General features: G+C 30.6%; 1 protein-coding gene across 1 annotated transcript; it reads right to left on the bottom strand.

Moving 5' to 3' along the window:
- Positions 1-9,402: 9,402 nt before the first annotated feature.
- On the bottom strand, positions 9,403-10,542 carry LOC127285586 (cell surface glycoprotein 1-like). The gene has a single exon (XM_051311683.1). It carries the CDS (start codon positions 10,540-10,542, stop codon positions 9,403-9,405), a length of 1,140 nt encoding a protein of 379 aa, XP_051167640.1.
- Positions 10,543-27,533: the final 16,991 nt, after the last annotated feature.

Here is a 27,533-nt window from a genome sequence, read left to right as displayed (position 1 = left end):
GGAATAGGAGTAAGGTATCATTTCTACCAAATCTGCTTGCCAGGTTTCATCTATGCCACGCATTTGAACTTTACGACGAGGATAATTCCGTCTTGCTTGTTTATGCAGTTCAGTTACAACTGTTAACTTTTTATCATTCATCGTTTGGAATAAATGTAGTTTCCTTAATTATAATATTCTGTTGTAATTCAATTTGTTTTAGTTTTTCGTTAACTCTATCTTCGACAACTTGTATTAAAATATTCAAATCATCAATGGCTGATCTTAAAGAAGATGTAATTTGAAAGACAGTTTTTATCTCGTTTCGGATAATTTGTTGTACAAGTCGTAAATTTACTGCATCATGAAGCTCTTCAGCGTCTCTAACGTTACAAAGTCTTTTGTTTTCAATATTGTAGTCTCCACTTGGAGTAACTTTAAATCCAATACCAGAAGGTCCAGGTAGTCCACGACTTGCAACACGTCGTGTTAAAGAATGTCCGAACACATCAATGCTCATTGTTATACTAAGCACTTCTTCTTTATGCTCTCTCTTAATATATAATTCGAGCTTCACGAAGTTCTTCAATAATTGACATAATCTCATTATTATGACTTGGATTACCAGCTTGCTGTGATGCTATGAGTAGTCGTAAACGGTCAACAAGTTCATTTGGATCATCCCAATAGATGTAGTCTGGATTAAATTGTCTTTTTGCAATCATAAATTGTGGTAATATATTTTTATGCTTCTTTAAAGAACCACCACCACCACTTTTCTTTGGTGTACTTTTGATAAGTTTTGCAATAACATCAGTGTACTTGGAAGTTCTACTTATGTTGACAGATTCACTTGGACTATAATTTTTTCGATGTGCATTCGTAGCAATGAGAATTTCTTTATAATTTGAAAAATCATCTGAACTTATTAAAGCTTCTTTTGGTTTTTGTTTAAATAATAGTTCGAGTAACCCAGCAGTTTTTAAATAATTTTTCTTTCCAATAAGCTTAATATGTGAACCTTCAAATTCAATAGGTGTATCACCAATCATAAAAGAACCGTTGGCAAGTTTACGTACTCCATAAACCGTATCTACAAACAGTTTTCTATTTTTATCTAACATAAAAATAAATTTATTTGTAATTTTTTCATAATCTTCTTCTTCTTTTTCAAAGTTATTGCTCTTATCAAGTAAAGTTGAATTTAGTAGAGTTTTATCAAATTCTTCATCATCGTCAACAGCAGTTGAAAAAGAGAAATCATTATCATCTTTCTTGAATTTTTCAATTTTAACATTTTTGAAAGGAGTTTCAGTTACATTTGCCAACTTTTGAAGAGGTGTAACTATTGGTTGCAGAGTTTCTTTTAACAATGTCTCTGCAGCCTCCTTACCCATTTTAAGTAAGCGATGTTTTCGTCTAATAGCGTCGCTTGCTTTTGCTATTTGACGAAGTGTTTCTTGCTCTTTTCGATACATGTTTCCGTCTTGATAACATAAACTATACTAATTTAAAATGAAATAAAGTAGTTATATTTATAGTGTAATAAAGCAATCAAATCCCTTTCTATATCTTCCTTCATTAAAATTCCTATCTTTATCAATAACGACAAATCCATATTTATCAGATTTCCAACATTCTGAACATAAATCACGAAATTGAGTATAAGACATGTCTGTATTTACATGATCTTCGTAGACATGTTTTAAATTTTTTTCATCTTGTCTAAAAAGCACCAGTAAATTTACATTATCTCGGACTAGATGTTTTGGAATACGAGCATATGTTTGACACAAGTAGAAACTGTCAACATTTACATGTCTACCCATACAAAAGAAAGCTCTAACATTGTCTTGCTTTTCACAAGCAATATCATCAAAGATGAATATTGAGTTCGGTTTAGCATCTTTTGGAGATACTACTTCTTCATGCTCACTAAATGGAAAGTATTCAATTCCATCCACGTCATGAATTACATTTTTCAAAAATTGATATTTTGGCTGCTGCAGAGATTTAGAGTATAGGTAAATATTTTCAAAACTTAAACCATTTGGATGTATGATTAAAGAGAGAAGAGCGTTTGTTTTACCACAATTTGAGGGACCACAAAAGACAGCTCGGATGCTATCTGAAAACAAACTACCATGACGTTGAATTTTTTTCTCACTACTTTCAACGTCAATACTTGTGATTGGGAGTGCTACAGGTTGTTTCGTGAACTGCATCTTGACAGTAACTGCTCTGTAAACTATAAATACTCGGCTTTTATAGTCTTACAGTCAGTTGCACATCAAACTTCATAGAGTGTAGAATGATTTTACATCGAAGTGATAAAAAACATCTTTGTCGTGGTAGAGGGTTAGTTAACCGTATTATCAATAGTTTACCTTTTGAATTACATTTACCTGGATACCAATTCTGTGGACCCGGTACAAAGTTGACAAAAAGATTAGCACGTGGTGATAAAGGTGTTAACCCATTAGACGCTGCATGTAAAGCACATGATATTGCATATTCGCAAAATCGAGAAAACATTAAAGCAAGAAACGTTGCAGACCAAGAGCTAGCTGAAAAGGCGTGGCAACGTGTTACATCTAAGTATTCTAGTATTAGTGAAAAGGCAGCAGCTTTAGCGATATCTGGAACGATGAAAGCTAAATCAACATTAGGTATGGGAATGAAAAGGAAGAAAAAGTCTACAATGAAGAAGAAAAGAAAAACCATGTGTAAGAAAAAGCGACTAGCATTACGAAGAGTTGTTGATGCTGCTAGAAAAAGTATGCTACCTAATCATAATTCTGGAGAATCAATTCAAGCTGCTCTGATTGGTGCAAAAGAAGCAATAAAAAATGCTGGTGGTAAATCAAAAATTTTATCACCGCGAATTTTACCTGTACCTTCTAAAGTTGGTGGTATTTTACCACTGGTTCCGATTTTTGCTGGACTTAGTGCTTTGGGAGCTCTTGCTGGTGGAGCTTCAGGTATAGTGAAAGCTGTAAACAAGGCTAAAACTGCCAAGGAACAACTTGTTGAAGCTCAACGACATAATAAAGCAATGGAAGCAATATCGCTTGGAAAAGGATTACATCTCAAACCCTACCGACAAGGACTTGGTCTTCATATTAAACCATACAATCAGGGGAAAGGATTAAAAAAGAAGAAGATGAAACCAACATTAAGGAAGAAAAAAAACTTGCATTGAAGCTACCTCACCGTCCTCTAACTGATTTTGATCTGTTGAAATATGCTAAAACTATGAAAATACCATATTTTCGAGGAGTTTTTATGCGAAATGAACTACCTTTTAAAGGACCTTATCGATATGAGTCTGGAATTATTAACTTGGATAATAAAGAAGGTCCAGGAACACATTGGGTGGCATATAAAAAATGTAATAATGAAATAATGTATTTTGATAGTTTTGGCAACCTTCCTCCACCAACAGATCTAATCACATACTTGGGTGATGGTAGCTTAATAAAATATAATCATGAGAGATATCAAAGTTATGATACTTATGTGTGTGGACATTTATGTTTAAAATTTTTATGTAAACAACTTACTGTTAAGAGCAGCTTTAGTCTATATAAGAACATGTAACTTTTGTAATCTTTTAGTATAGAAACTGACAGCATCATGAGTGATTCGTTTACTTTAACACTAAGTGGAAACACTTCAGTTCTTGAAGCTGAATATTTCCCACCAATAGAACTTAATCCAAATAAAAATTATGTCCTCGGTCTTGTTGAATTACTGACTTTTAATTCTATTCCCAATATTGATGAAGGTAACAATAAATTTTACATTGGTAATCATATAATTGATATACCAACTGGAAGTTATGAAATTAAAGATATTGAAACATGTATAAAAGATTCTGTGAAACTTGGAACTGTTATTAGTATAAAACCTAATAACAATACATTACGCTGTTTAGTTGAATCAAATTTACCAATTGATTTTAAACATAAAGATTCAATTGGTAAATTATTGGGATTTATGCCGCGGAAATTATCACCTAATGAAACACACATCTCTGATTTACCGGTAGCAATTCTCAAGGTAAATTCAGTCAGAGTTGAGTGTAGCATTACATCTGGAGCGTATATAAATAATCAAAAAGCCCACACCATCCATGAATTCTTCCCTAGCGTTCCACCAGGATATAAGATTGTGGAAGTGCCAGCACACGTCATTTACCTTCCGATTGTTGTCAAGACAATACATAATATTCAACTCCGCATTGTCGATCAGGACGGTGATTTGATTAATTTTCGAGGAGAAACTATAACTATCCGATTGCACATAAAGTCAATGTAATGGGAATTGTATATAATCAAAAAGTTGGTGGAAACTATAAAAGTCAACCAACATGTCAAAGACAAATCAGTTTAAATTTGTCTCACAAGGTGTTAACACCTCAGAATCGCCTGTTCCTGAAAAAACTAGGTCTAAAAGTTATACCTCAAGGAAAACGCCAAGACAAATAATTTATATATTTTTTGGGTGTTGTTGCAACAAAAATGGACGAAATTCTCAACATTCCAGCAGCAGTGAATTTTGATGAGTCCATTGCTCATTATGAAATTCATGCTCATCAACCGTATGCTTCATCCTCTTTTAACAATAGTGATGAAATTCGAATTGCAGTTCAACATCAAGATTTATGTATTCTACCGAGTAAAAGTTCATTGCACATATTTGGGAAATTGACTAAAAATGATGGTATTGCCGTTACAGAAAACGTGCACTTGTCTAGCAATGCAATATGTTTTTTATTTGATGAAATTCGCTATGAATTAAATGGTATCGAGATTGATCGATGCAAATACGTTGGACATACAACTATAATGAAAAATTTAGTATCTCTAACTCCACCTCAGCTAAATCTAAGTGAGAATGCAGGGTTTTCAAAAATTTCAGCTGATGCAAGAATTACTTTAGAAAATGGATATTTTGATGTTACAATACCACTTGGCATGATTTTTGGTTTTGCTGAGGATTATAAGAAAATTCTTATGAACGCTAAACATGAACTTATTTTAACAAGAGCACGTAATGACACTAATGCCATAATTCAAACAGGACAAGGAGCTGATGAAGAATTTAAAATTTTCATCAATAAACTAGAATGGATGGTACCATACGTTTTACCAGCTGATAATAATAAAATAAAATTATTAAAATTCATTGAAAAAGATCCTTTAATTTCAATAAGTTTTCGATCATGGGAAATGTACGAGTATCCGTTAGTTCCAACAAGTTCAAAAGTCCTATGGCAAATAAAAACATCAACACAATTGGAGAAACCACGATATGTAATTGTAGGATTTCAAACAGCAAGAAAAGATAAACGAAAAAAATATGCCTGTCATTTTGATCATTGTAACATTACAAATGTTAAACTATTTTTAAATTCACAATATTACCCTTATGGAAATTTAAATCTAAACTTTGATCAAAATCAGTATGCTCTTCTTTATGAAATGTATGCTAATTTTCAAACATCTTACTATGGAAAAGACTCAGAACCTATTTTAACAAGGGCTATTTTTAAACAACTATTTCCTCTAATTGTTATTGATTGTTCAAAACAAAATGAGTTTCTTAAACAAGCATCAGTAGATGTACGTTTAGAATTTGAATCAGGAAATAATATGCCAGCTGAGACCACTGCATATTGCCTCATTATTCATGACCGCGTTGTACAATATAAACCAATCAGCGGCGTCGTCAAGAAGTTGCTGTAGAGGAGTGGGGGTAAAGTGGTGGGGGTATAATTCGGTATAAATGCAGTAGTTTTCAGTCAAAAATTCATTTCTGTTTCAACATGGAGTTCATTGTGGACGTTCAAGGATTTAAAAGACCCTACAACGATTTTATTTTCAAAGAGTTGGCAATACTTCCTCTTCAATCAGATGCTCAACCACTTGTCTACCTATTTGAATCACCTTGTACGTGGAATTCATTGCCAGGACGCTATAAAAGTGAAAATCGCTGGTTAACACACAATTACCATGGAATAGATTGGACAGCTGGAGACGTCTCTTACGATGAACTTCGTCCCATTCTACAAGATGTATTACGAGGCGCTAGTATCATCTATGTAAAAGGATTAGAAAAGAAGACATGGCTTGAGAAATATATACAAAATGTACAAAATTTAGAAGATTTTGAATGTCCATCGTTGAAAAAAATTAAAAGTGATTTGTTAACATGTACGCATCATACTCTTTATAATGATAATTGTGCTGTAAAAAATGTAAAGATTCTTCGCGATTGGTTTTTGGATCCTCCAAACCAATATATAAGTAGTATTGTTAAAGAAACTGATGAAGTTGATTCTACGTTAAAATGTTTTTATGAAAATTATAAATCATTTTTGTAAATAGTTTTTAAACGTTTCTAAAAAAATAAACATTAATAACATTGAATTCAAAATATGTTGTTTTTTAATTTTAAACCTTTTTTTTTAATAAATTAAACATTATTTTACAATACCTGAAAATAAACTTATTCTACTACTTAACTTCTACTAGGGAGAGGAAAGAAAATTAAAAACCAATTTTATAGATAAAATTTTTCTGTATTTTTCAACATTTTTTTTTTATATACATACATTTATTTTACAATTTTTATTTTACAAATTGAAATTCAACGATATTGTAAGTTCCTCCGACATATTTCATTTGAAGCTGCTTGGCTATTGCTGCTTCCTGCATCATTTCCAGCGAGCTTGGTTCATCGTCAAAATGCTTGGCGAATCTCGATGGTAAATATGTTATAAAATCTGCATTTACTTCAACAATTATTCTCGGTCCGTATTTGGTTTGAACCTTCTTCATTTTGGTGATATAATAAAGACCATTTTTAGTCATTTCTGCGAGAGGTTTTGTAGGCAGGTAACCTTCAAATCGACCAACTGCATTAACTTTTTCGAGATCCATTTTTTTAAAATAAAAGACAGGATAAAAAACTCTGAAATTAAAAAAGTAACCCTGTAATAGCTAAAAATAGAATTATAAATAAAAATGCTAAATGGAAAAAAAAACTTGAAAAAAGTTAAAACTAGAAATACCTGCAATAAAAGTACTGTAAATGAGTGAGAAGTCTATAATTATTAATACTAGGGAGTCCTGAAAAAAAGAATGACTCCAGTGGCTCGGCATCGCCTTATATTATCGGTACCCCACTTTTTTTATAAACCCCACCACATATTGTGATGCGCACGCAAATATGACCCGCCCCCTTCAATAAATTCAAGACGCTCGTATAATGCGCGCGCAGATTTAACGCTCAACCTTATATGCGCAGGCGCAGGTGTATACCAAAATTGGTGTGAAATACAAAATATTTTCGGCTTTGAATAGAAAAAATTTGATACTCTAATAATATTAAAAAATTTCTCTATTTTCACATATAAAATTTAGTTTTCACAATTTGGTAACATGTTTGGAGAAGGTGTAGCAGGTCTTAAAAAGTCTACAACAAAATTTACATTGAAATCTACATCAATAACATTGTACATCTCTTCAATTGGTGGCAGTTCTTCTAAAAGCTCTAACATCTAGAACAAGAAAAAAATATGTACATATTCTTTTATAAATCATAATTTACGAGAATTTTAAATTTGATTTTGAAAACTAACCTCTTCTGGGTCAACGTCTATTATTAAGCAGTCTGAATCATTATCAGAATTATGGGAGACATCTGACTGTGAGTCAGAGTCATTTATAATAATTGAGTCAGAGTCACTTATAATAATTGTGTCTGCCTGACTGTCATTATTGTCGTCCACGATGGTGACTTCATCATTATTTATAGGAACCTCATCATAGATATCGATAATTGGATGGTCCTCATCCTCTTCATTTTTTGTGTTATGAGGGGTATCCATTTTTAAAAATTATAAAAGAAAATTTAAATTGCTAAAAATATACTTATGTGATAAAAACGCTTATGAGAAATATTAGACAAATTAAATATGAAAACTGAAAAAAAAGAAAGCTGAAAGGAGAAATTTATTTTGATCTGAATTGTTGGAAGCTGAAAGAATGAATGACTCTGGTGGCTGGCGGGCTTCACTGTATACCAGCGATCCCCACCACGGCGGTCCCCACCACGCGTCCCCACTATGTGTCAATCTTCTCTCTCTCTCTCTCTCTCTCATACGCCATCAGCTTCTCTCGATCGACAATTTCTTAAAACTAAACCTTTTTTTAAATTAAATAAATTATGAAATTCTATAGAATTCAAGTACAATCCAATTTAATTATTTAAATAATTTATAATATTATATTAAATAGTTTAATTATTGTAATGAATTTTTTTATTAATGTAATAAATTAGATTTATATTATTATTAATATTATTAACATCTAGTCAGTTTTTAAATTACTATAATTTGTATTCAATTTTAAAATGGTTAAGAAATAGTTGTATATTGAATTAAGAAAGGTAACAAATAACAAATAATAATAATAATGATAAACACTCTAAACATGTAACATTTGCTTTATTAAATCATTTGAAAAGCAATTTACACACTAAATGTAACATTGACTTTTCTTTTTAAATTATGTGATTAATTAATGAATCACAGATAAAAATACTTTTTTTTTTAAATTGCGCTGAAAGTGTAGCCATCTCTCTTTTTGTTGTAAACAAAACTTTTTTTTTTGCTAAATTGCATGACCTACGAAGAAAATCTCACATAAACCAAATTTTATAAAACTTTTAAATTTTAGTTTTTAACGAAAACATACATAAAAAGTATTTTTTTTTTTAATTGCGCTGAAACGCAAAAATCACTTTTTGTTGTAAATAAAACATTTTTTTAAATCGACTGATTAACGAACAGTCGCACACACTAAATATAAAGAAAAAAATTTTAAGTGACTGATTAACGAACAGTCAAACACATAAAAAGTATTTTTTAATTACGATGAAACGCAACAAACTTTTTTGCTGTAAACAAAACATTTTTTTTTTAAATCGACTGATAAACGAACAGTCACACACTAAATTTAAAAAAAATTTAATTGACTGATTAACGAACAGTCGCACACACTAAATATAAAGAAGAAATTTTTAAGTGACTGATTAACGAACAGTCAAACACATAAAAAAGTTTTTTTTTAATTGCGCTGAAACGCAAAAATCACTTTTTGTTGTAAGTAAAACATTTTTTTTAAATCGACTGATAAACGAACAGTCGCACACACTAAATATAAAGAAGAAATTTTTAAGTGACTGATTAACGAACAGTCAAACACATAAAAAGTATTTTTTAATTACGATGAAACGCAACAAACTTTTTTGCTGTAAACATAACATTTTTTTAAATCGACTGATTAACGAACAGTCCCGCACATAAAAGTTTTTTTTTTTTTTTTTAATTAAAGAAGTATAATTTTCAATACGTCACTCATCTTTTTTTTTCGACACTGATGGGTCAGAGTTATCTGATTTTTTTTTTGAACTGGTTTTGCGTGGTCTAGTTGGTTTTCTTGCACAAATATTATCAAGTCTTACTGCTTCTTCCCGAGGATCAAAAGGTTGATTTTTTAATTTTTTTATATCTTCCAAGGACGTAGAAGAATCTTCAGTTGACATTTTCATTAAATGTTTGGTGTTTATTTCAGAAGTTCCCGGAGTTGGATCAGTTAAATTATTCTTAATGATTTTTCCAGATCTCGACTTCCTTGAATTATTTTTGCTTTTTTTTGGAGAAGGCATTGAACTAATTGAGTTTTTCTCAATTTTTTTTTTTAAAGGACTTGGAGTTGGTTCAGTCAAATTATTTGTCACAATTTCTTTAGAAGGCCCGTTTGAAGAATCAGTATTACTTGAAGAAGAATCAGTATCACTTGAGGAAGAGTCAGTCGAGGAAGAGTCACTCGTGGAATCAGCTTTTCCGGAAGAAGGTTTAAATTGTGATTCAAGTTGCAACTTTGGTGTAGGGGTATAAAAATATGTTTCTATTGAAGTGGGAGTGTAAGGTTCGATTGGATTCTCTGTAGGAGGTGATATAGTAATAATAGATTTTTTTAACTGTTCTTGTGAATCAATGTCCCATCTAGTTGTTCGTTTTCGGTTACCTGCCGTTGACTTTGGAGAAGTTGCTTGCACAGAGGGAATTGAATTCAATAAAGTATTTGACTTTGTATTCTCGGAAACTGTTGGATTAGTAGGAACTGTAAGATTTTTCGATATTGTAGGCTGCATAGGAAGCGTTGGTGGCTTAGGAACGGTTGGTTGAATAGGAATTGTTGGTGAACTAAGAATTGATGTATTTTCAGAAACTGTTGGCAGTTTGGAGACAACTTTATGTCCAGGAAACGTTGGCTGTCGAGAAACGGATTGAGAAAAAATCACAGGATGTGTAGATACTGGTCGATGTCTAGGATACGTTGGTACTGGAAAACGTCCAGAGATTAATGGATGTACTGAAACCATTGGACGTATTGACTGTTCTGTTTGCCTTGGAAACGATGGTTGTCTAGGAACACATTGTGCTGGTGTTTGACAAAATGTTTGTGTTCGATTATTAGATGATGTCATTCTTAATCTCTCGTTGACAATATTATCTATTCTTCTTAGAGTCTCTCGATTTTCTGTCTGATGCCAATGAGGATTGGGTGTCTATAACGTAGAATTTTTTTAAATTTAATTTATTTATTATAGATATAAATATTCATTTAATTTACATGTACTTATATATATGTGGGGGATCTCGGGTGAAGTGATCAAAGTAAAAAAAAATTTTGTCTCAATTTCGCTCAAACTGGAGTAATTTGTACTTCTATTGGGTGGTAATTTATCGTAAAAAAATTTTTCAATTTGGACCAATATTTACTCGGGGGGAGGGGGTTGAAGTTTATGGGTAGCGTTTTCTTTAATAATTTTTTTTTCTTGAGTATCAAAAAAAAAAATTTTTATCAACATCAGTTTCGATAGCTTTTTTAATGCTCTTTCAATTGAGAACATGCATTTTTGAAAAAAAAAAATTTTGAACCAAAAAAAATTAATTTCAAAATTTTTTTTGAATTTTTCGGGGTAAAAGGTACGATTTTTTTTTTTTTTTTTTTTTTTAAAGGAAAGCTGAGATTTTTTCCTGTAGGGACATGTAGTTGAAAAAATGGGACAAGAAAGATTAAACCTTGAAAATTAACATTTTTTATTCACTTTAGCGCTGCGCTGCGATCTACCACGTGACACATTAGTAGTATGGTATTTGGAGAGAAACATTAATGCTCTCTGCATTTTACAGGGTTGAAACTGTTATTGAGTAAATACCTGTATTTCATCAACGTTTAAATTTGGATAATAATAAATGAATAATAATTATATAAAGTGGAATCTTGGAAATTATAAAATCGGTTCAAAAATAAATGTAGCATACTAATAAGAGTTTACTTTATTATAGTAATCAGTCTTATCAAATAAATACTCATTTATATCAATTCATCATTCATTTGGTTATTAATTTATCCATTTATTCGAATATTTGACTGCAATGAGTCTTTATTTGACTAAGAAATAATATAAAATGAATATTTTTTTCATTAAAGTTTTCTTCATAATTCATTACTTACATTATTATTGATGGAGACGACTGCTTTTCCCCGAAAGGACAAAATGTCGAATGGACAAAACGTCGAATAGCAAAACGTCGAATGGACAAAATATCGAAAAGCCAAACTGTCGAATGGACAAAATGTCAAATAGCCAAAAAATTAAAAGTTTGTATTATTATTATTATTATTCTTATTATTATACTATAATAATTACTTTACTACTACTACTACTATTATTATTATTATTATTATAAAAAAATGTAAAAAAAACATTAAAAACAATACAACTAGCGATATCTATCGAGTGTTAAACGCAACACAAACTAGTGTGCATTATATAGAAGGGAAACTCAGAGCAAAATAACGTCTCGATATTTTGTCCATTCGACATTTTGACCATTTGACGTCTTGACTTTTCGACATTTCGTCCATTCGCAGTTTTGACTTTTCGACGTCTTGGATTTTCGACATTTTGGCTATTCGAAGTTTTGGCTATTCGACATTTTGTCCGTTCGACGTCTTGGCGATTCGATATTTTGTCCGTTCGATGTTTTGGCTATTTGACATTTTGTCCATTCGACAGTTTGGCTTTTCGATATTTTGTCCATTCGACGTTTTGCTATTCGACGTTTTGTCCATTCGACATTTTGTCCTTTCGGGGAAAAGCAGTCGTCTCCATCAATAATAATGTAAGTAATGAATTATGAAGAAAACTTTAATGAAAAAAATATTCATTTTATATTATTTCTTAGTCAAATAAAGACTCATTGCAGTCAAATATTCGAATAAATGGATAAATTAATAACCAAATGAATGAGGAATTGATATAAATGAGTATTTATTTGATAAGACTGATTACTATAATAAAGTAAACTCTTATTAGTATGCTACATTTATTTTTGAACCGATTTTATAATTTCCAAGATTCCACTTTATATAATTATTATTCATTTATTATTATCCAAATTTAAACGTTGATGAAATACAGGTATTTACTCAATAACAGTTTCAACCCTGTAAAATGCAGAGAGCATTAATGTTTCTCTCCAAATACCATACTACTAATGTGTCACGTGGTAGATCGCAGCGCAGCGCTAAAGTGAATAAAAAATGTTAATTTTCAAGGTTTAATCTTTCTTGTCCCATTTTTTCAACTACATGTCCCTACAGGAAAAAATCTCAGCTTTCCTTAAAAAAAAAAAAAAAAAAAAAATCGTACCTTTTACCCCGAAAAAGTCAAAAAAAATTTTGAAATTAATTTTTTTTGGTTCAAAAATTTTTTTTTCAAAAATGCATGTTCTCAATCGAAAGAGCATTAAAAAAGCTATCGAAACTGATGTTGATAAAAAATTTTTTTTTTGATACTCAAGAAAAAAAAATTATTAAAGAAAACGCTACCCATAAACTTCAACCCCCTCCCCCCGAGTAAATATTGGTCCAAATTGAAAAATTTTTTTACGATAAATTACCACCCAATAGAAGTACAAATTACTCCAGTTTGAGCGAAATTGAGACAAAATTTTTTTTTACTTTGATCACTTCACCCGAGATCCCCCATGTATATAAAAATTAATTAAAAGTACATTCTTTCAGTAAAATACGAAAAAAAAAGATTAAATTAATATATTGTAAAATGAAGTTAAGGTTATGTAAGAAATATAATGTAAACATAAAGTTAAGGTTATGTAATCATTAATATATTTAATAAATATAATAAAAGAAAATTAAAAAAATATCAAAAATGTACCTGCATAAAACGATTTTCACATGCAATTAAATTAGTTGATAATGAGTCCATCGGAATATTATTTCTCTCTGAATATATGAATCTGCAGAAGCAACAGCAACACGTGCACGTGACTCGATTATTATGTCCACTCTATAAATTTAATTTAAACTTTATTTATATATATATATAAATATTAGAAAAGAAAATTTTCCTGGATATTTTTTTTTACTTACCATATTTAAAAATTTAATTTAATGAAAAATGATTGAAAAAAAAGAAATTTTTGTATGTTTCTATATCGAAGGCACGTTTTCAAAGAAAGATATTTTACACATGTTGCGCACAATTTGAAGATGGAGAATCAAAAGAGTTGGAGTGGGGATAACCCACCTAGAGAAGGTAGAAATTAATCACCTTCCGCAAAGTGAGGTGGCGCAACAGTCTAAAAGTATATCTAGCTGCAGCCAATAATTACGAAGCACCATTTAAAGAACAAAGTAAACTAACATTACACCATTTTGTGAAGCACACCCACTACTACAGTTGTGAAGTCTCCGTCCTCCAATGGATTTCAACTTTTCCTATAAAATTATATTATTCTCATCAAGCCTTTTTAACTTGATTAAAAAAAAATAAATTAAATTAGCGCCATCTTGCAGTGGCAGCCAAAACTCGGTCGGTAATTTGAGCGGGAAATTTAAAACTCCCACTCCAAACGAATTTAAATTATTAGAAAAAAATAATTTCAAATTTAGCGTAAAAATAAAATAGCGCCATCTTACGGTGGCAGCTGAAACTAACTCGGTCGGTAATTTAAGCGGGAAATTTAAAAACCCCCACTTTAAATTAATAGAAAAAAAATAATTTTTAATTTAGCGTAAAAATAAAATAACGCCATCTTGCGGTGGCAGCTGGAACTAACTCGGTCGGTAATGTAGAACACCAAGCCACTTGAACACAAAAGTTTAAAAATTCAAATTTCCCGCCAAGAGGGGTTGATTTTGCCGGTAAAATGCCAAGCCACTTTAAATTAAACTTTTAAAAATTCAAATTTCCCGCCAAGGGGGGTTGAATTGGTCGGTAAAATGCCAAGCCACTTTTAAAAATTCAAATTTCCCACCAAGGGGGTTTGAATTGTCCGGTAAAATGCCAAGCCACTTTTAAAAATTCAAATTTTCCGCCAAGAGGGTTTGAATTGACCGGTGGCGCCATCTAGCGGTGGCAGCCGGAACTAACTCGGTCGGTAAAGTAGAACACCAAGCCACTTTAAATTAAACTTTTAAAAATTCAAATTTCCCGCCAAGGGGGGTTGAATTGGCCGGTGGCGCCATCTAGCGGTGGCAGCCGGAACTAACTCGGTCGGTAAAGTAGATTCCTACATTACCGACTGTCGGTAAGTGCGCCAGAACCCCCCTAGCTTAACTACTTACCAATTATGTTGGCTATATTTTTTCTATAATTTACAAGTAAAAATTAACATGTGTACCACTTCATATTTTCCTAGGTCCAGAATTGTTGAAGTAAGGGACGGCACAGAGTCATTTTTAGGAATTTAAATAATTAATTTCTTTTCCTTACATTTTTTAACCTTGACGTCTAATAGTGTTTGTTATATTTTTCCTGTAATCTCCCAACTGTTAATTCCCATATGAGATCCTTTATAAGATCGCTTACAGTTTTTTACATGGGATTCTATACGAAATATTAAAAGGACATATAATAAAAAAATTTTATCAGTGTCCATACAGGATTCCATATAGGATCCCATATAGGGTCGAAAAAAATTAAAATTTGTGAATATCTCAAAAACGGCAAGAGATATACAAAATCGGACAATATTTTGAGTTCATTTTAAATAAAGCAAAAATATTTTCTGCTTAAAACCTAAAATATGTCTCATATTTTTTTATGAAAAATAGCTACTATATACTTCCATGTGGGATCCTATGTGAGATCTCATATATAATTCTATATGGACACTCATGAGATTTGCCTCATGAGTTTCCATATAGGATTCTCGTAAAATCTCATATAGTATCTCATATGAGAAACCATCAGTGATCTTATACGGGATAACAATAGGGCTATAGATAACAAAACGTGTATGTACTTAATTATAGCTAACTATGTTGAAAAAGGTAGAAGTTAAAGGGAGACCAGTGTCATTTTTCAGTACTTTTCCTAAAACATTTGATTTCTTTCAATTTCAACTTATAACTGTGACCTTACATGGTGTTCGCTCTATTTCTTCCATAATCTACACGTAATAATATGTAAAATGTAAAATATTTGAGTTGCTAGGAGGGCACAAGATTCTTTCTATAAGAATTCTGCCGATAAATCAAAGGTTTTTGGAAGCCTAAAAACTTTAAAAAAATCAAATTATTTGCTTAGAAGGCCTCATAAGATATTAGAAATGATACCTTCATGATTTCTTCAAAAGAAAGGTTTAAACTATTTAAAAAAAACATTCAGAAAGCCAAGATAATCTTTCAAAAGGCTACTCAGGGGTAGTTTGGACTGTACCTTTAAAACATAATTCTTTAAAAAAGTATGTGGAATTGTTCAGATTTATTAAAGAGTTTTCATAAAATATATATTTTTTTAATTGAATTTTTTTTACTAAAAATTACATTTTTGTCATTAATGTTATTCCATTTTACGAAAAATTGATGTTTTTGAAATATCTAATGTATATTTCTAACAAATGCCTTCTACCTTAAACAATTCATTTCTATTAGCTTTGTTGGTACAATTACTGCAAAATGAAGAAATTCGACTGAATCAAGTATTAGAAGGCTTGTCAGTTGGAGAATTAATGACAGATGAAGACATGAGACGTGACATTGTTATAGCTCACGCGCAAGAGCAGTTAGAATGGGGAGGGTTTGTATATATTGATATTAAACATTTTTAACATTCATAAAGACGTAAATTTTGTTTAAAATAATTAATTTTAGACGAGTTGAAACATTCTTGGAATCAGTGTCTGTCATATAATTTAATAAAAAGGTAATGGAAAACAAATTTTAAAATTAATTACAGTTAGAGGGCGAGATAGTAAGAAAGTGAGGAAGTAAAAGAGTATGAGTGAGAGCGAGGGATTGTATTTATGTAAATGTGAATGTGAGAGTAAGTGTACATTTTTTAGTACACGGAAATTATAAGCAATAAGGAAATATGGCAGTATTAACAATACGTTTTATATCTTAATATAACCTTCATTTAAATCTTTTAAGTTTTTATATGATAACTATCCTTAAATTAAATTTATTTTTAAATTAAATGAGATTACAAAATCTCATACTACTTTTGAATATCTAGATTAATACTTTACTATTTTTAATTCTCAGCTTCTAAAATAAATCTTTTTTTTTTCAAGACAAAAACTACATGTAATAATAAGTATTAACACTTGTAAAATATTATATTTAATTTAATTAAAATGTTATTTAATTTAATTTATCTTAATTTGTTAGCTTATTTGCCAAAATCTCAAAATGGAGCCAAAGGAATTTTTCCAAAAAATAAAAAAAGAAGAGTTTTTTTTTAAAAAAATAAGAAAAGGAGTGTTTCTTCTTAAATTTTTTGAAGCCAAAGAAGATGTTGAAACTTTATATGTGACTAATTCCTTTAAGGTTATTTTCATTTTACTAAAATTATTTATTTCACATTCTTCTAGTTGTAAACTTTTACTAGTTTTACTTTTATTTAACCTTTTACATATATAATATCAAGCATTTTTAAAAATTAGGATCAAAAAATATATCCGTATCTTGCCTTTTAGTCCGATAATAATAAACTAATCTAATCTAAACCGAGCTTATACCGAAGTCCCCTAGTACGAGTGTTGACACTTAAGTCACAAGACCCATTGCACCTAACCCCGGCAAGCTCAAATCCAGTCTTTCTCCGTAAAGTTCTGTCCTATTTCAAAAGTCCAGTAACTATTCTAGCGAGAGCTTTCAAATCCAATATGTGTCTATAAAGGTATGGCCCCAGCATTGTCTCACTGCAGTATAAGCTGGACTGTGACATAAAATATTAGTCAAAGATTCCTGTTCTGCATCATACAATCTCTCACCTAGGTGAGACGTTTCTACCTATTTTGAGCTGATGATAGTTTAGGAGGCCATATCCTGTGAGCAACCTAACCACTGCTCTAACTCTCATCTTGTTGAGTTTCAGGAGGGACTTGACAAAGCCCCTGTTGAGCTTTATTCCCAACAGAACCTTGGATTGTTTACCTACATTTGTCTCTGTTCATTCTCTCATGACATCACCTAGACCATATTTCCATGGCCCCTTTCACCGTGTCTGGCATATTGCGTACCGCCGGTGCCGGGCCTACCATAGTCATCTCAGACCCTCTACGGACTAAAATATCCGTTTTTTATTTCCTCTGATTGCCGAGAGTCCTGATACCCAGATTAATGAGAGCTTATTTGACTGACTATCGACACAAATGAATTTGCCTGAATTGCTTGCTTAAAATCTGCTCATAGTGAGAGCAGCTTTCTTGACCGTTAAAATGTGTAGAGGTTCTTCTGCGAGCAAGAAACCCAACGCAATAGTTTGCATGGTTCTCATTGCGTCAGTAGTCCCTCTAAACATCAAACAACTGATGTATGCAGAAACCTTGGCAACAGGGCCATACGATAGAGCCATTGAACCATATCCGGTTGTAGACCAGTCCGTTCACACAATCTTTTAACGATTCCTAATGCCCTTTTTGTATGTACCCAATATTCTGAACGTTCAAATGAACGAAATAATTTTTTGGGTCTATAAATTTTTTAAAAATTACTACAGCAATGAAAACTAAAAAAATGATTAAACATTTAATAAATCATTAATGTATTTTTGAATACAGAAAGCAATATTTTATAGAATAAAATTTGAGAGTAAAAGCTTAATTAAATACATTTTTCGTTCATTTCAACGTGCAGAACTTCAGGAACATCTCTCTGTTAACTCTAAGAGTATATCTAACGAGAGACCCCTTACAGTTATCAGAAACTCAACCGCATAGCTTGGCGTATAAAATCCCTCGCTATTGAGTTCTACAAATATCGCATCCGCTACTAAGTTCCATATTGCTTGACTACATGTGTAAGGAAAAGCGTTCCTCCATATCTATGAAAGTGCCAACCGCATAACTCCCTGAGTCTAACTCTTCCTCACTTCTGCTTATCGCTGAATGAAGGGTTGTTACTACAGAACAGCCTCTTCTATAGGCATGCTGCCCTGGATGTAGAGGTTGATTTATCAGACATTCCTGTCTGATAAATGTATAAATTAGTTTCTCCAACGTCCTGAGGATGAAGAGAGTTAAACTAATCGGTCTGAAGGCTATAGCTGCTGTATAACGAGCTCGCTCAGCCTTCGGAATAAACACCACCCTAGTCTTTTTCCAGGCCTCAGGAGTATAACCTAGAGCTACCTTTACTCTGCTGATTTTAACCAAGTGTAAACGATCATATTGCAATCTTTCCATAAAGAGAATTGGATATATGCCGCCCCATGGTGCCTTAAATGGCTTAAACGATCCTAAAGCCCAATCAATCTTTACCAGAGTCACGATGTCAGATGCTACTTTTCAGTGTTCTCGTCCAAGTCGAAATATACCTGGATTCCAATTACCATTTTTCTACTTTGATTCTCTGAAGTCTGTGAAGTTAACTTTAACAAGATGCCTCAAACACTCAGCTCTGTCACGGGCGAATCGTCCGTTAGCTAGCTATATTGTAAATAGCTTAGCTGTAACATCCCTAGCCAGAATTTTATGAAGTCTTAATGATTCGGTTTCAAATCTTTTTCGGTTACAGTTTCTTTTAAAAGAGGAAATAATTGAATCCTGCACTTCCTACCACATTGACCTGGAACAGATAGGAATATTTAAAACCTCCCTCATGTTTTTTATAACAAAGATAGGCTCTTTTTCCCGATTAAGGAAATCTAAGTCTGAATCTACTAGAAAATCTATAAGTTTCACCTCTCTTTCATTGATGTGCGCACTACCCCAAATAGCATGGTGTGCATTGGAATCACAACCCAGAATGAGCAAAAGAGCAGATCTCGACTAGTTAACTCTAAAAGAGGAAATACAGTTACTCCCTTATAGACAATACACGCCATGGATGCCAATTCCTGTAGTAAACACAGTAAATCCTTAAAGTTATTCAGTCCTCTAATATTACCTTTGTGAATTTGCAGGCAACCTTGGCTCAAGCTTGCTGCAAGTTTGCAAAACTTAACATAATGCGCAGTTGGAAACAAAAGTTCTTACAGGTGCGCAATAAATTTTTATTAGTTTTATACAAACTTGCAGCAAGTTTGCCGCAAGCTTGCCTAACTACCTTGTCGCAAGAGTACATTTTGTTGCTTACACCAAACTTGCTACATGATTGCACTGCAATCTTGCACGACAAACTTCCTGCAAGGTTTCGTGCTGCTTGGGTACAGGTTTTAAGAATAAAAACAACCATTTACTGGAAATGCAATAAAATGTTTAAAAATTGTTTTTTTATTAACCTTAGCCTATATATCTTTTCGGTGTCTTTGATTATAAGAGGTCTTTACAATTCCCATATCTCAAAATTATAATACCTTGCATTCCTCACAACTATAAATTTTGTGGCTGTAGAGCAACTTTATTAAACACACTTGCATTTCCCTGGAAATTTGAGCAGAGTAGAGGAAACGTACAAAAAACCTCACCCAAGTACAACCGCTTTATTGATATATAAACTATATATAGCTGTCATCCATTCGTGTGTTGATCGTACTCAGACGTGCTTAACCCCACTGATCGCAACCAGAAAAACCGCCAAACTCCAGGCTTAATAAAAAAAACAAATTTTAAAACTTTTATTATTCTTCATTTGACGGCTGTTTTACACTTAAAACCCATAAACGACTTGATCAGGCAAAAAGGTCAGATACAAATTTTTTGAACCCTACTTTCCCAAAATGCTTAATTTATAATACATTATTAATTTATTAACATTACTATTTAAGATTAAATTGCCCAAGTTTGATATCAATGTACTGATGTTCATCATCGAAGAAAATAGAATGGTATGTTAATAATATTATCGTACACTATAAAAGAATATAAACGAAGCGGCGTAAGAAAGCATTAACTACCAATTTTGACAAAATGTTAGCATGAAACTAACTTAAAACTGTGAAATTTAGAAGAAAATTTGTGTTTTTAGGAGTTATTGTTTTTTAGGTCCCCTGTAAAATTGATAGGTTGGCGCTTATTGGTTTCTTACAGAGCACCCTTCATTTAGTGAAATTAAGACACCATATCTATAAATTCATGTACTTTTAGCAACCGTTAGCAATCCAGAAGTTGAAGAAAATGGCTACACATGGACATTTAAATAACATTAAAAATTACTTTGTATGTTCATTTAAACAAGACTACAAGTGTAAAATTTTTTATGGCTTATTAGGAAGACGCTTATGAACAACCTTCTTGTTGTAGCTACCTATAATTAAAATTTTAGTCTCCCATATTCAGCTACCCTAATCAACATTGTTGATACTTCCGTTGTCATTTTGTAAATCTTAAGATATAGTAATTTTGATGCTTCTTTCGCAATTTTTTATTAATATAATAATACAAAACAATTGTAATGTAGCTTACTAACACAATGCTTTTGAATTACGAAAATTCCCCTAAAAAATTTTTTGCATCTTCTAATCTTTGAAATCAGTTTTTATATCTTCTTTCCTTATTAATTATCATACGCAATTGTTTATATACGAAATTTTAATTTAAAACTTTCTAAAGACCACTATTGTGCATACTTGTTTCACAAGGTAATATTTCTGACAGCGTCTGAGGAAACGGTGAATATTAAAAAAATAGATCTTCAGATGATGACGATGTTTTATACTTTAAGGTATTATTTACAAAATTACTATTAACAATCGGCGCCCTAGTTCTCTAATTATCTAAAATGTTGCTCTGAATCTAAAATATGAATACCAAACCCTTCTAAGATAAATTAATCTTGAAATGGTACCTGTAATGAGCGACCTGATTAAACAAATCAATAATTGATCACAGCTTATTGTAATATTGTCCGTCTTGAAAGTGCATATAAAATTATAGTTCTCTAGGTCATCTAGAAAGTAGTTCAAAATTGATCTGAAATTGTTTTATGATTTGATTTTTGCAAAATAATTTCTTTATAACATTAACAACATTATTAGAACGATTATCTAACCTAGAAAATCATGTTTTTCAAAAATAAATATATATGAAACACCTATATGGGTATTTAAAATATGGAAGATTCCGTGAAATATATTTTACACTGATGAAAAATTTTTGAACGCCTTTTACTTAAAAAGTTGAGTTTGCTCGTAAGCACATTTTTCTCAGACGCAGTCACATTTGTCCAATAATAAAAATAGAGGCATGACATTTGTGTCTATAGAGTTTAGTTAATTTTTAGTGAATCTTTAGCCTAAAAAATTTCTCACTGAGTAGCCATTTTACTCAACTTTTCAAGTAAACTTTATACAAATTATTTTTTATGTGTATTAACCTTAATTAAACACACAAATCTCTTTTCAATAGACTCGAATTGCTTTTTTAGCAATAAGCTCAATCGAAGAAGAAAATTTAAAATTAAAAATTGTTGACTGCTTTAAAGATCAAGACAAAATGGACAACATTAAAGTAATTGTTGGACCGTACGATGATGAAATGTATAACGCTTTTAAAAGTGTTTACACCAATTCATCGTACACAACCAATTGGCATAATTTTCGACAAGTATGTGTAAAAATGTTTAAATATACCGTAAGGTAAAGTGTCATGGGAGTCATAGGATTTTTGCATTGAGAAAAATGCAACCATTCTTGACTGAAAGTTAGTGAAATAGATATTAGACAGGGGTAATTTTTGAAATTTGCGCGTGAAAATGGCTGCCGCGCATGGCAAAAGGCTTCAAATTACAACATCTCGATCAAAGGCGTCGGATAAGGGGCTACATAAATAAAAAGGGCCACATGATGTGGTTGAGTTTTATTTAAAAAGTTAATTAAAATATTATAAATGTGTAAAAAGTGCTAAGAGTGATGGAAAAAATGAACAAAGTGATTAGTGAAAGTTTCAATGGAATCGGTTGTCGCGATAGTCTAAAAAAAGTAGTGTAAGTAAAAGTTGGGTTATGTCGCTTTGTTTACAAAGTGTCAATTGTAACGAAGCGAGTAAAAATTAAAAAAATAATTAATTAAGTGTTTGTTGGATAAGAAGAAAGTGAAAATAGTGTTCTGGAAAAACCAATGGATCTATTTTTAAACGTGTAAGTATTTTTTTTGTTTTAAACTGACTATTTTTTAATTTAAAAAAAGTTGAAAAAACAGTGAATTATTGTCATCAATTTTCACTAATTTCAGTTATTTATTTATTTATGTATAATATTCAAATCGTGATATAATAACGGATGTAAAGAAAATTTTTTTTGTTTGTTTTAGCAAATGTTAGTGATGATTACCATAAACAAACAAAAAGGAAGAAAAAATAATAAGGGTAACAAAAAAAAGGAAACAGTTTTTTAAATTAAAATAGAAAAATTAAGAAGGTATGTTCTACGTTTAATTATTAAAAAATTTATTTATAATATTTTCTGACTCGATTTCTTATTTTCAGCCTTTTTTTTGTAAACAATAAATTTTCCTGAAGCTGAGGATCAGGGTACATCGTTATGATGGCAGTGATGCTTTTTAATGATGATGATGATGATGATGATGAAGTCGCCGGATTAGAAGAGGACAAGAAAATTGCACAATAAGATTAAAATGAATTGTTCCATTATTATAAAATAAATTTCTGGTTATAAACAAATATCACATTTATAATGAAAGAAAACTTTATTTTCAGGTAAACAATGGAAAGTGGACAACAATGCGATTCAAACGGAGCAATGGAAAGGACTTCAAGTGTTATTAAACAATTTTCGATAACACATTTTCGATATTGTTTTCGAGATCATTTCTGAGTTTCTCGGATTAATCTGAAATTTTTCAATTAAATTTAACGCGATTATCGCTAACAAACCAAATTGGAATAAATTTCAATCTTGTTGAAGATTAGTTGGAATTTTAACTAGCGATTTTATTTTCGGGAAAATGAATATTTTCGGATGATTCAATATTTAGTGGCGAAAATCAAACTCAAAAAAATCAATTTTCTTATAATAAAATCGCTTGATGAATTTCCAACTAAAAGTTGTAAAATTTATCAAAATTTACTTTTCTTAATCAATCTTTTTGGTGACGATTTTTGCAGATTTTGCGTAAATTTTTTTATTTTTACAGATTTCTATTTTGTATGTCAAGGTATCCCATTATTTCCCAACTAATTTATATCGATCGGAGACTACAAAAAGAGGGAAAACTTGTTTAACGAAGATTTCAAAATTATATACAGAAAAGAGAAAAAATTAATAAAAATCAGCGAACACCTTTTCGGAAAAATTAATTTTTTAAGAATAAAAGACAGATGGTTTTCCAACTAATTTAGAACAGTCCGAAACTAACAAACAAAATAGGTAACAGTTTTGACAAAGATTTCAAAAATTATCTTCTAGAACACAAATTGAAGAGAATTCAAAGTGTCGTTTCTGAAGATAACTTTTGAAATTTTTCACAAAAATTTTGGCCAATTTCGTTTACATTGTTCTAAATTATAAAGAAACATTATGTTGACATTTATTTTGGAAAACTTAATTTCTCCCGACGATTATCGCTCATTTTTCTCCAATTTTTCTCGTATTTAAGATAAGAATTTTTGAATTTTTCATGAAGACTGTTCCCCATTTTATTTGCAATTCTCACATTGTTGCAAATTAAATTTTAAAACTTTAAACAAAATTATTTCTACAATGACAAATATTTTTTAGACGATTTTTCGGATTTTTCATAATTTCTTCAAGTTTTGAAAATAATTTTTGAAATTTCTCTCAAACCTGCTTCTGATCTTACTTGTTAGCATAAGCTTGTTGAAAATTAGTTGTAAAATCTACCAAAATTTACTTTTCTTAATAAATTTTTTTTTGACGATTTTTGCAGATTTTTCGTCAATTTTTCTATTCCTTAAAAGGAGTGAAAAATTGCAGATAATTCATGAAAAAGGGACACAAAAAAATTCATTTCATTAAAATGAAAATTGTCGACAGATTTTGCGAATAATTTCCAACAATCTAAAACTAATAAGGAAGATCGGTAATAGTTTAGACAAAGATTTAAAAAATTAGATTCAAAAACTTGAAGAAGTAAAGTAAAGTGGACAAAATTCGTTTAAAAAAAATTCATGTTTGTAAGAATAAATTGTTAAAAGATTTCACGAATAATTTACAACAATATGACGGTAAAAGAAAAAATGAAAAACGGTTTTTTTGTATAAAAACTTATGGAATGGGCTTGAAAAACGATAAATATTGAATAGAAATATGCGAAAATCGTCTCCAAAAATATCCATGTTTAGGGAATATAATTGCCCCAAGTTCCCGAAAAATTCAAATAAGAAAATTAATTTTTCCGTTGATTTTGCGACTAATTCACAACGGTCGGAATTTACTTAATAAGGTAGGGTACAGTTTTAAGAAAAAATTCGAAAAGAAAATTTAAATGCCAGGCAAATTGCATAAAAATGATCGAAAATCACCTAAAAGAATTAATTTTTCCAAAATATATTTCACCAAAAATTTTCTTTATAATTTAGAACAATATTTAACCAACATACAAAATCGCAAAAAGTTTTGACAAAAATTTCAACGATTGGCTCGAAAACTAGACTCTGAATATTCTTCAATTTATCTCGTTTTCGTTTCGATATGTTTGTTAAGACCGTTTTCAAATGTCTTTTGTAGTTTCCGATTGTTATAAATTAGTTAGAAATTTCATGGGGCAATTGTATTTTCAAAAATGGATTATTTTGGCTCCGAGTTTCGCCGATATCTTTGACATATTTCTCGATCTTGAAGCTTCATTTTGAAATTCTTATTAAAACTGTCTTCGATTACGTTTTTTAGTTTAAGATTGTTGTAAATCAGTCGACAAATCTTGGGACAAAATTACTTTTGATAAATTTTTTTTTGTCCACGTATCCCATTATTTTGCAACTAATGTATAACAATGGAAAACTTCAAAAAGGAGGGAAAACTTGTTTTACGATGATTTCAAAAATTATATGTGGACGTCCGAATGAAAAGGTACAACTTTGTCCGTTTTATTTTAGGAGATAATCCATATTTTCTAAAAATGTTTCAAATTTTTGATTTTTTTTTTATTGATGGAAAACCATCTGTAGAGTGTCCCGCATTGATTCGTGGGTTTGTCATAATTTTTTCGTAATTATAAATACGTAAAAATTTTATTTTTAATTTTTTAATTGCATGGGAGCTAATGGTAAACTCGAACTTTAAACTCGTTTTTCTCGAAACTAGTGTTTTGACACTTCTGACTTTGAATCCTTGTAACTTTGCGAATTTTTCACTTAGAGGGGTCTAAGACCACTCAAAATTTTCAAAATTTAGTCAGAAATTTTCCTACGTTGATAAGTCCAATAGTGCCAATACTGTCCCTTTTCATTCGGACGTCCACATATACAGAAATGAGAAAAATTAAGAAAAATCAGCGAACACGTTTTCGGGAAAATCATTTTCTTTAAATAAAATAGACGGATGGATTTACAACTAATTTACAACAATCCGAAACTAAGAAACAAAATAGGAAACAATTTTGACAAAGATTTCAAAAATTATCTTGAAGAACACAAATTGAAAAGAATTCAAAGTGTCGTTTCTGAAGATAACATTTGAAAATTTTCTCAAAAATTTTGGCCAATTTTGTTTCTTACTTTCCTATTGTTCCAAATGACAAAGAAAATTTAAGATGAAATTTATTTTGGAAAACTGAATTTTTACCGACGGTTTCTGCTAATTTTTCTTCACTTTTTCTCGTTTTTATGTTTGGAATTTTTTGATTTTTCTAAAGACTGTTCCCCATTTTGTTTATAATTCCCACACTGTTATAAATTGATTTTAAAATCTTTAAACAAATTTATTTTTACAAAAACAAATAGTATTTAGACGATTTGAGCGATTTTTCATAATTTCTTCACGTTTTGAAAATAATTTTTGAAATTTCCCTCAAACCTGCTTCTGATCTTACTTGTCAGCTGCACCATGTTAAAAATTAGTTGTAAAATCTGTCAAAATTTACTTTTATTAATAAATTTTTTTGGTGACGTTTTTTGCAGATTTTTCGTCAATTTTTCTATGTCTTAGAAGGAGTACAAAATTGCAGAAAATTCATGGAAAATGGACACAAAAAAATTCATTTTATTAAAATAAAAATTGTGAAACATTTTGCGATTAATTTTTAACAATCTAAAACTAATAAGCGAGATCGCTAATAGTTTCGATAAATATTTAAAAACTTAGATTTAAAAACGTGAATAAGTAAAGCGAAATGGACGAAATTCGTTTAAAAGAATTCATCTTTGTAAGAATAAATTGTTTTAGCATTTCACGAATAATTTACAACAATATGATAGTAAAGACAAAAGGAAAAACGGTTTTTTTGTATAAAAACGTATGAAACGGGCTTGAAAAAGGATAAATATTGATTAGAAATATGTGAAAATCGTCTCAAAAAATATCGATGTTTAGGGAATATAATTGCCCCAAGTTCCCGAAAAATTCAAATAAGAAAATTGATTTTTCCCTAGATTTTGCGACTAATTCACATCGGTCTGAATTTACTTAATAAAATACGGTTCAGCTTTAAGAAAAAATTCAAAAATAAAATTTAAATGCTAGACAAATTGCAAAAATATGATCGAAAATCACCTAAAAGAATTAATTTTTCCAAAATATATTTCACCAAAAATTTTCTTTATAATTTAGAACAATATTTAACCAACATACAAAATCGCAAAAAGTTTTGACAAAAATTTCAACAATTGGCTCGAAAACTAGACTCTGAATATTCTTCAATTTATCTCGTTTTCGATTCGATATGTTTGTTAAGACCGTTTTTAAATGTCTTTTCTAGTTTCCGATTGTTATTAATTAGTTAGAAAAACATGGGGCAATTAAGTTTTCTAAAAATTGACTTATTTTTGTTCGGTTTTCGCCGATTTATTTTTAGTGTTTATCGCTTTTGAAGATAATTTTCAAAATTTTTGTCAAAGCTGTTGATGAAATATCCTTCAT

The sequence above is a fragment of the Leptopilina boulardi genome, unplaced genomic scaffold (assembly GCF_019393585.1).
Source record: "Leptopilina boulardi isolate dan_hultmark-lab unplaced genomic scaffold, ZJU_Lbou_2.1 LbouV2_335, whole genome shotgun sequence".
Classification (NCBI taxonomy): Eukaryota; Metazoa; Arthropoda; class Insecta; order Hymenoptera; family Figitidae; genus Leptopilina; species Leptopilina boulardi.
The sequence above is the reverse complement of the archived record's forward strand: the minus strand, read 5'-3'. Positions and strand labels throughout refer to the sequence as shown.

Coding starts and splice junctions, on each gene's coding strand:
- LOC127285586 (XM_051311683.1), bottom strand. CDS start 10,542: ATGACATCATCTAATAATCGAACACAAACATTTTGTCAAACACCAGCA.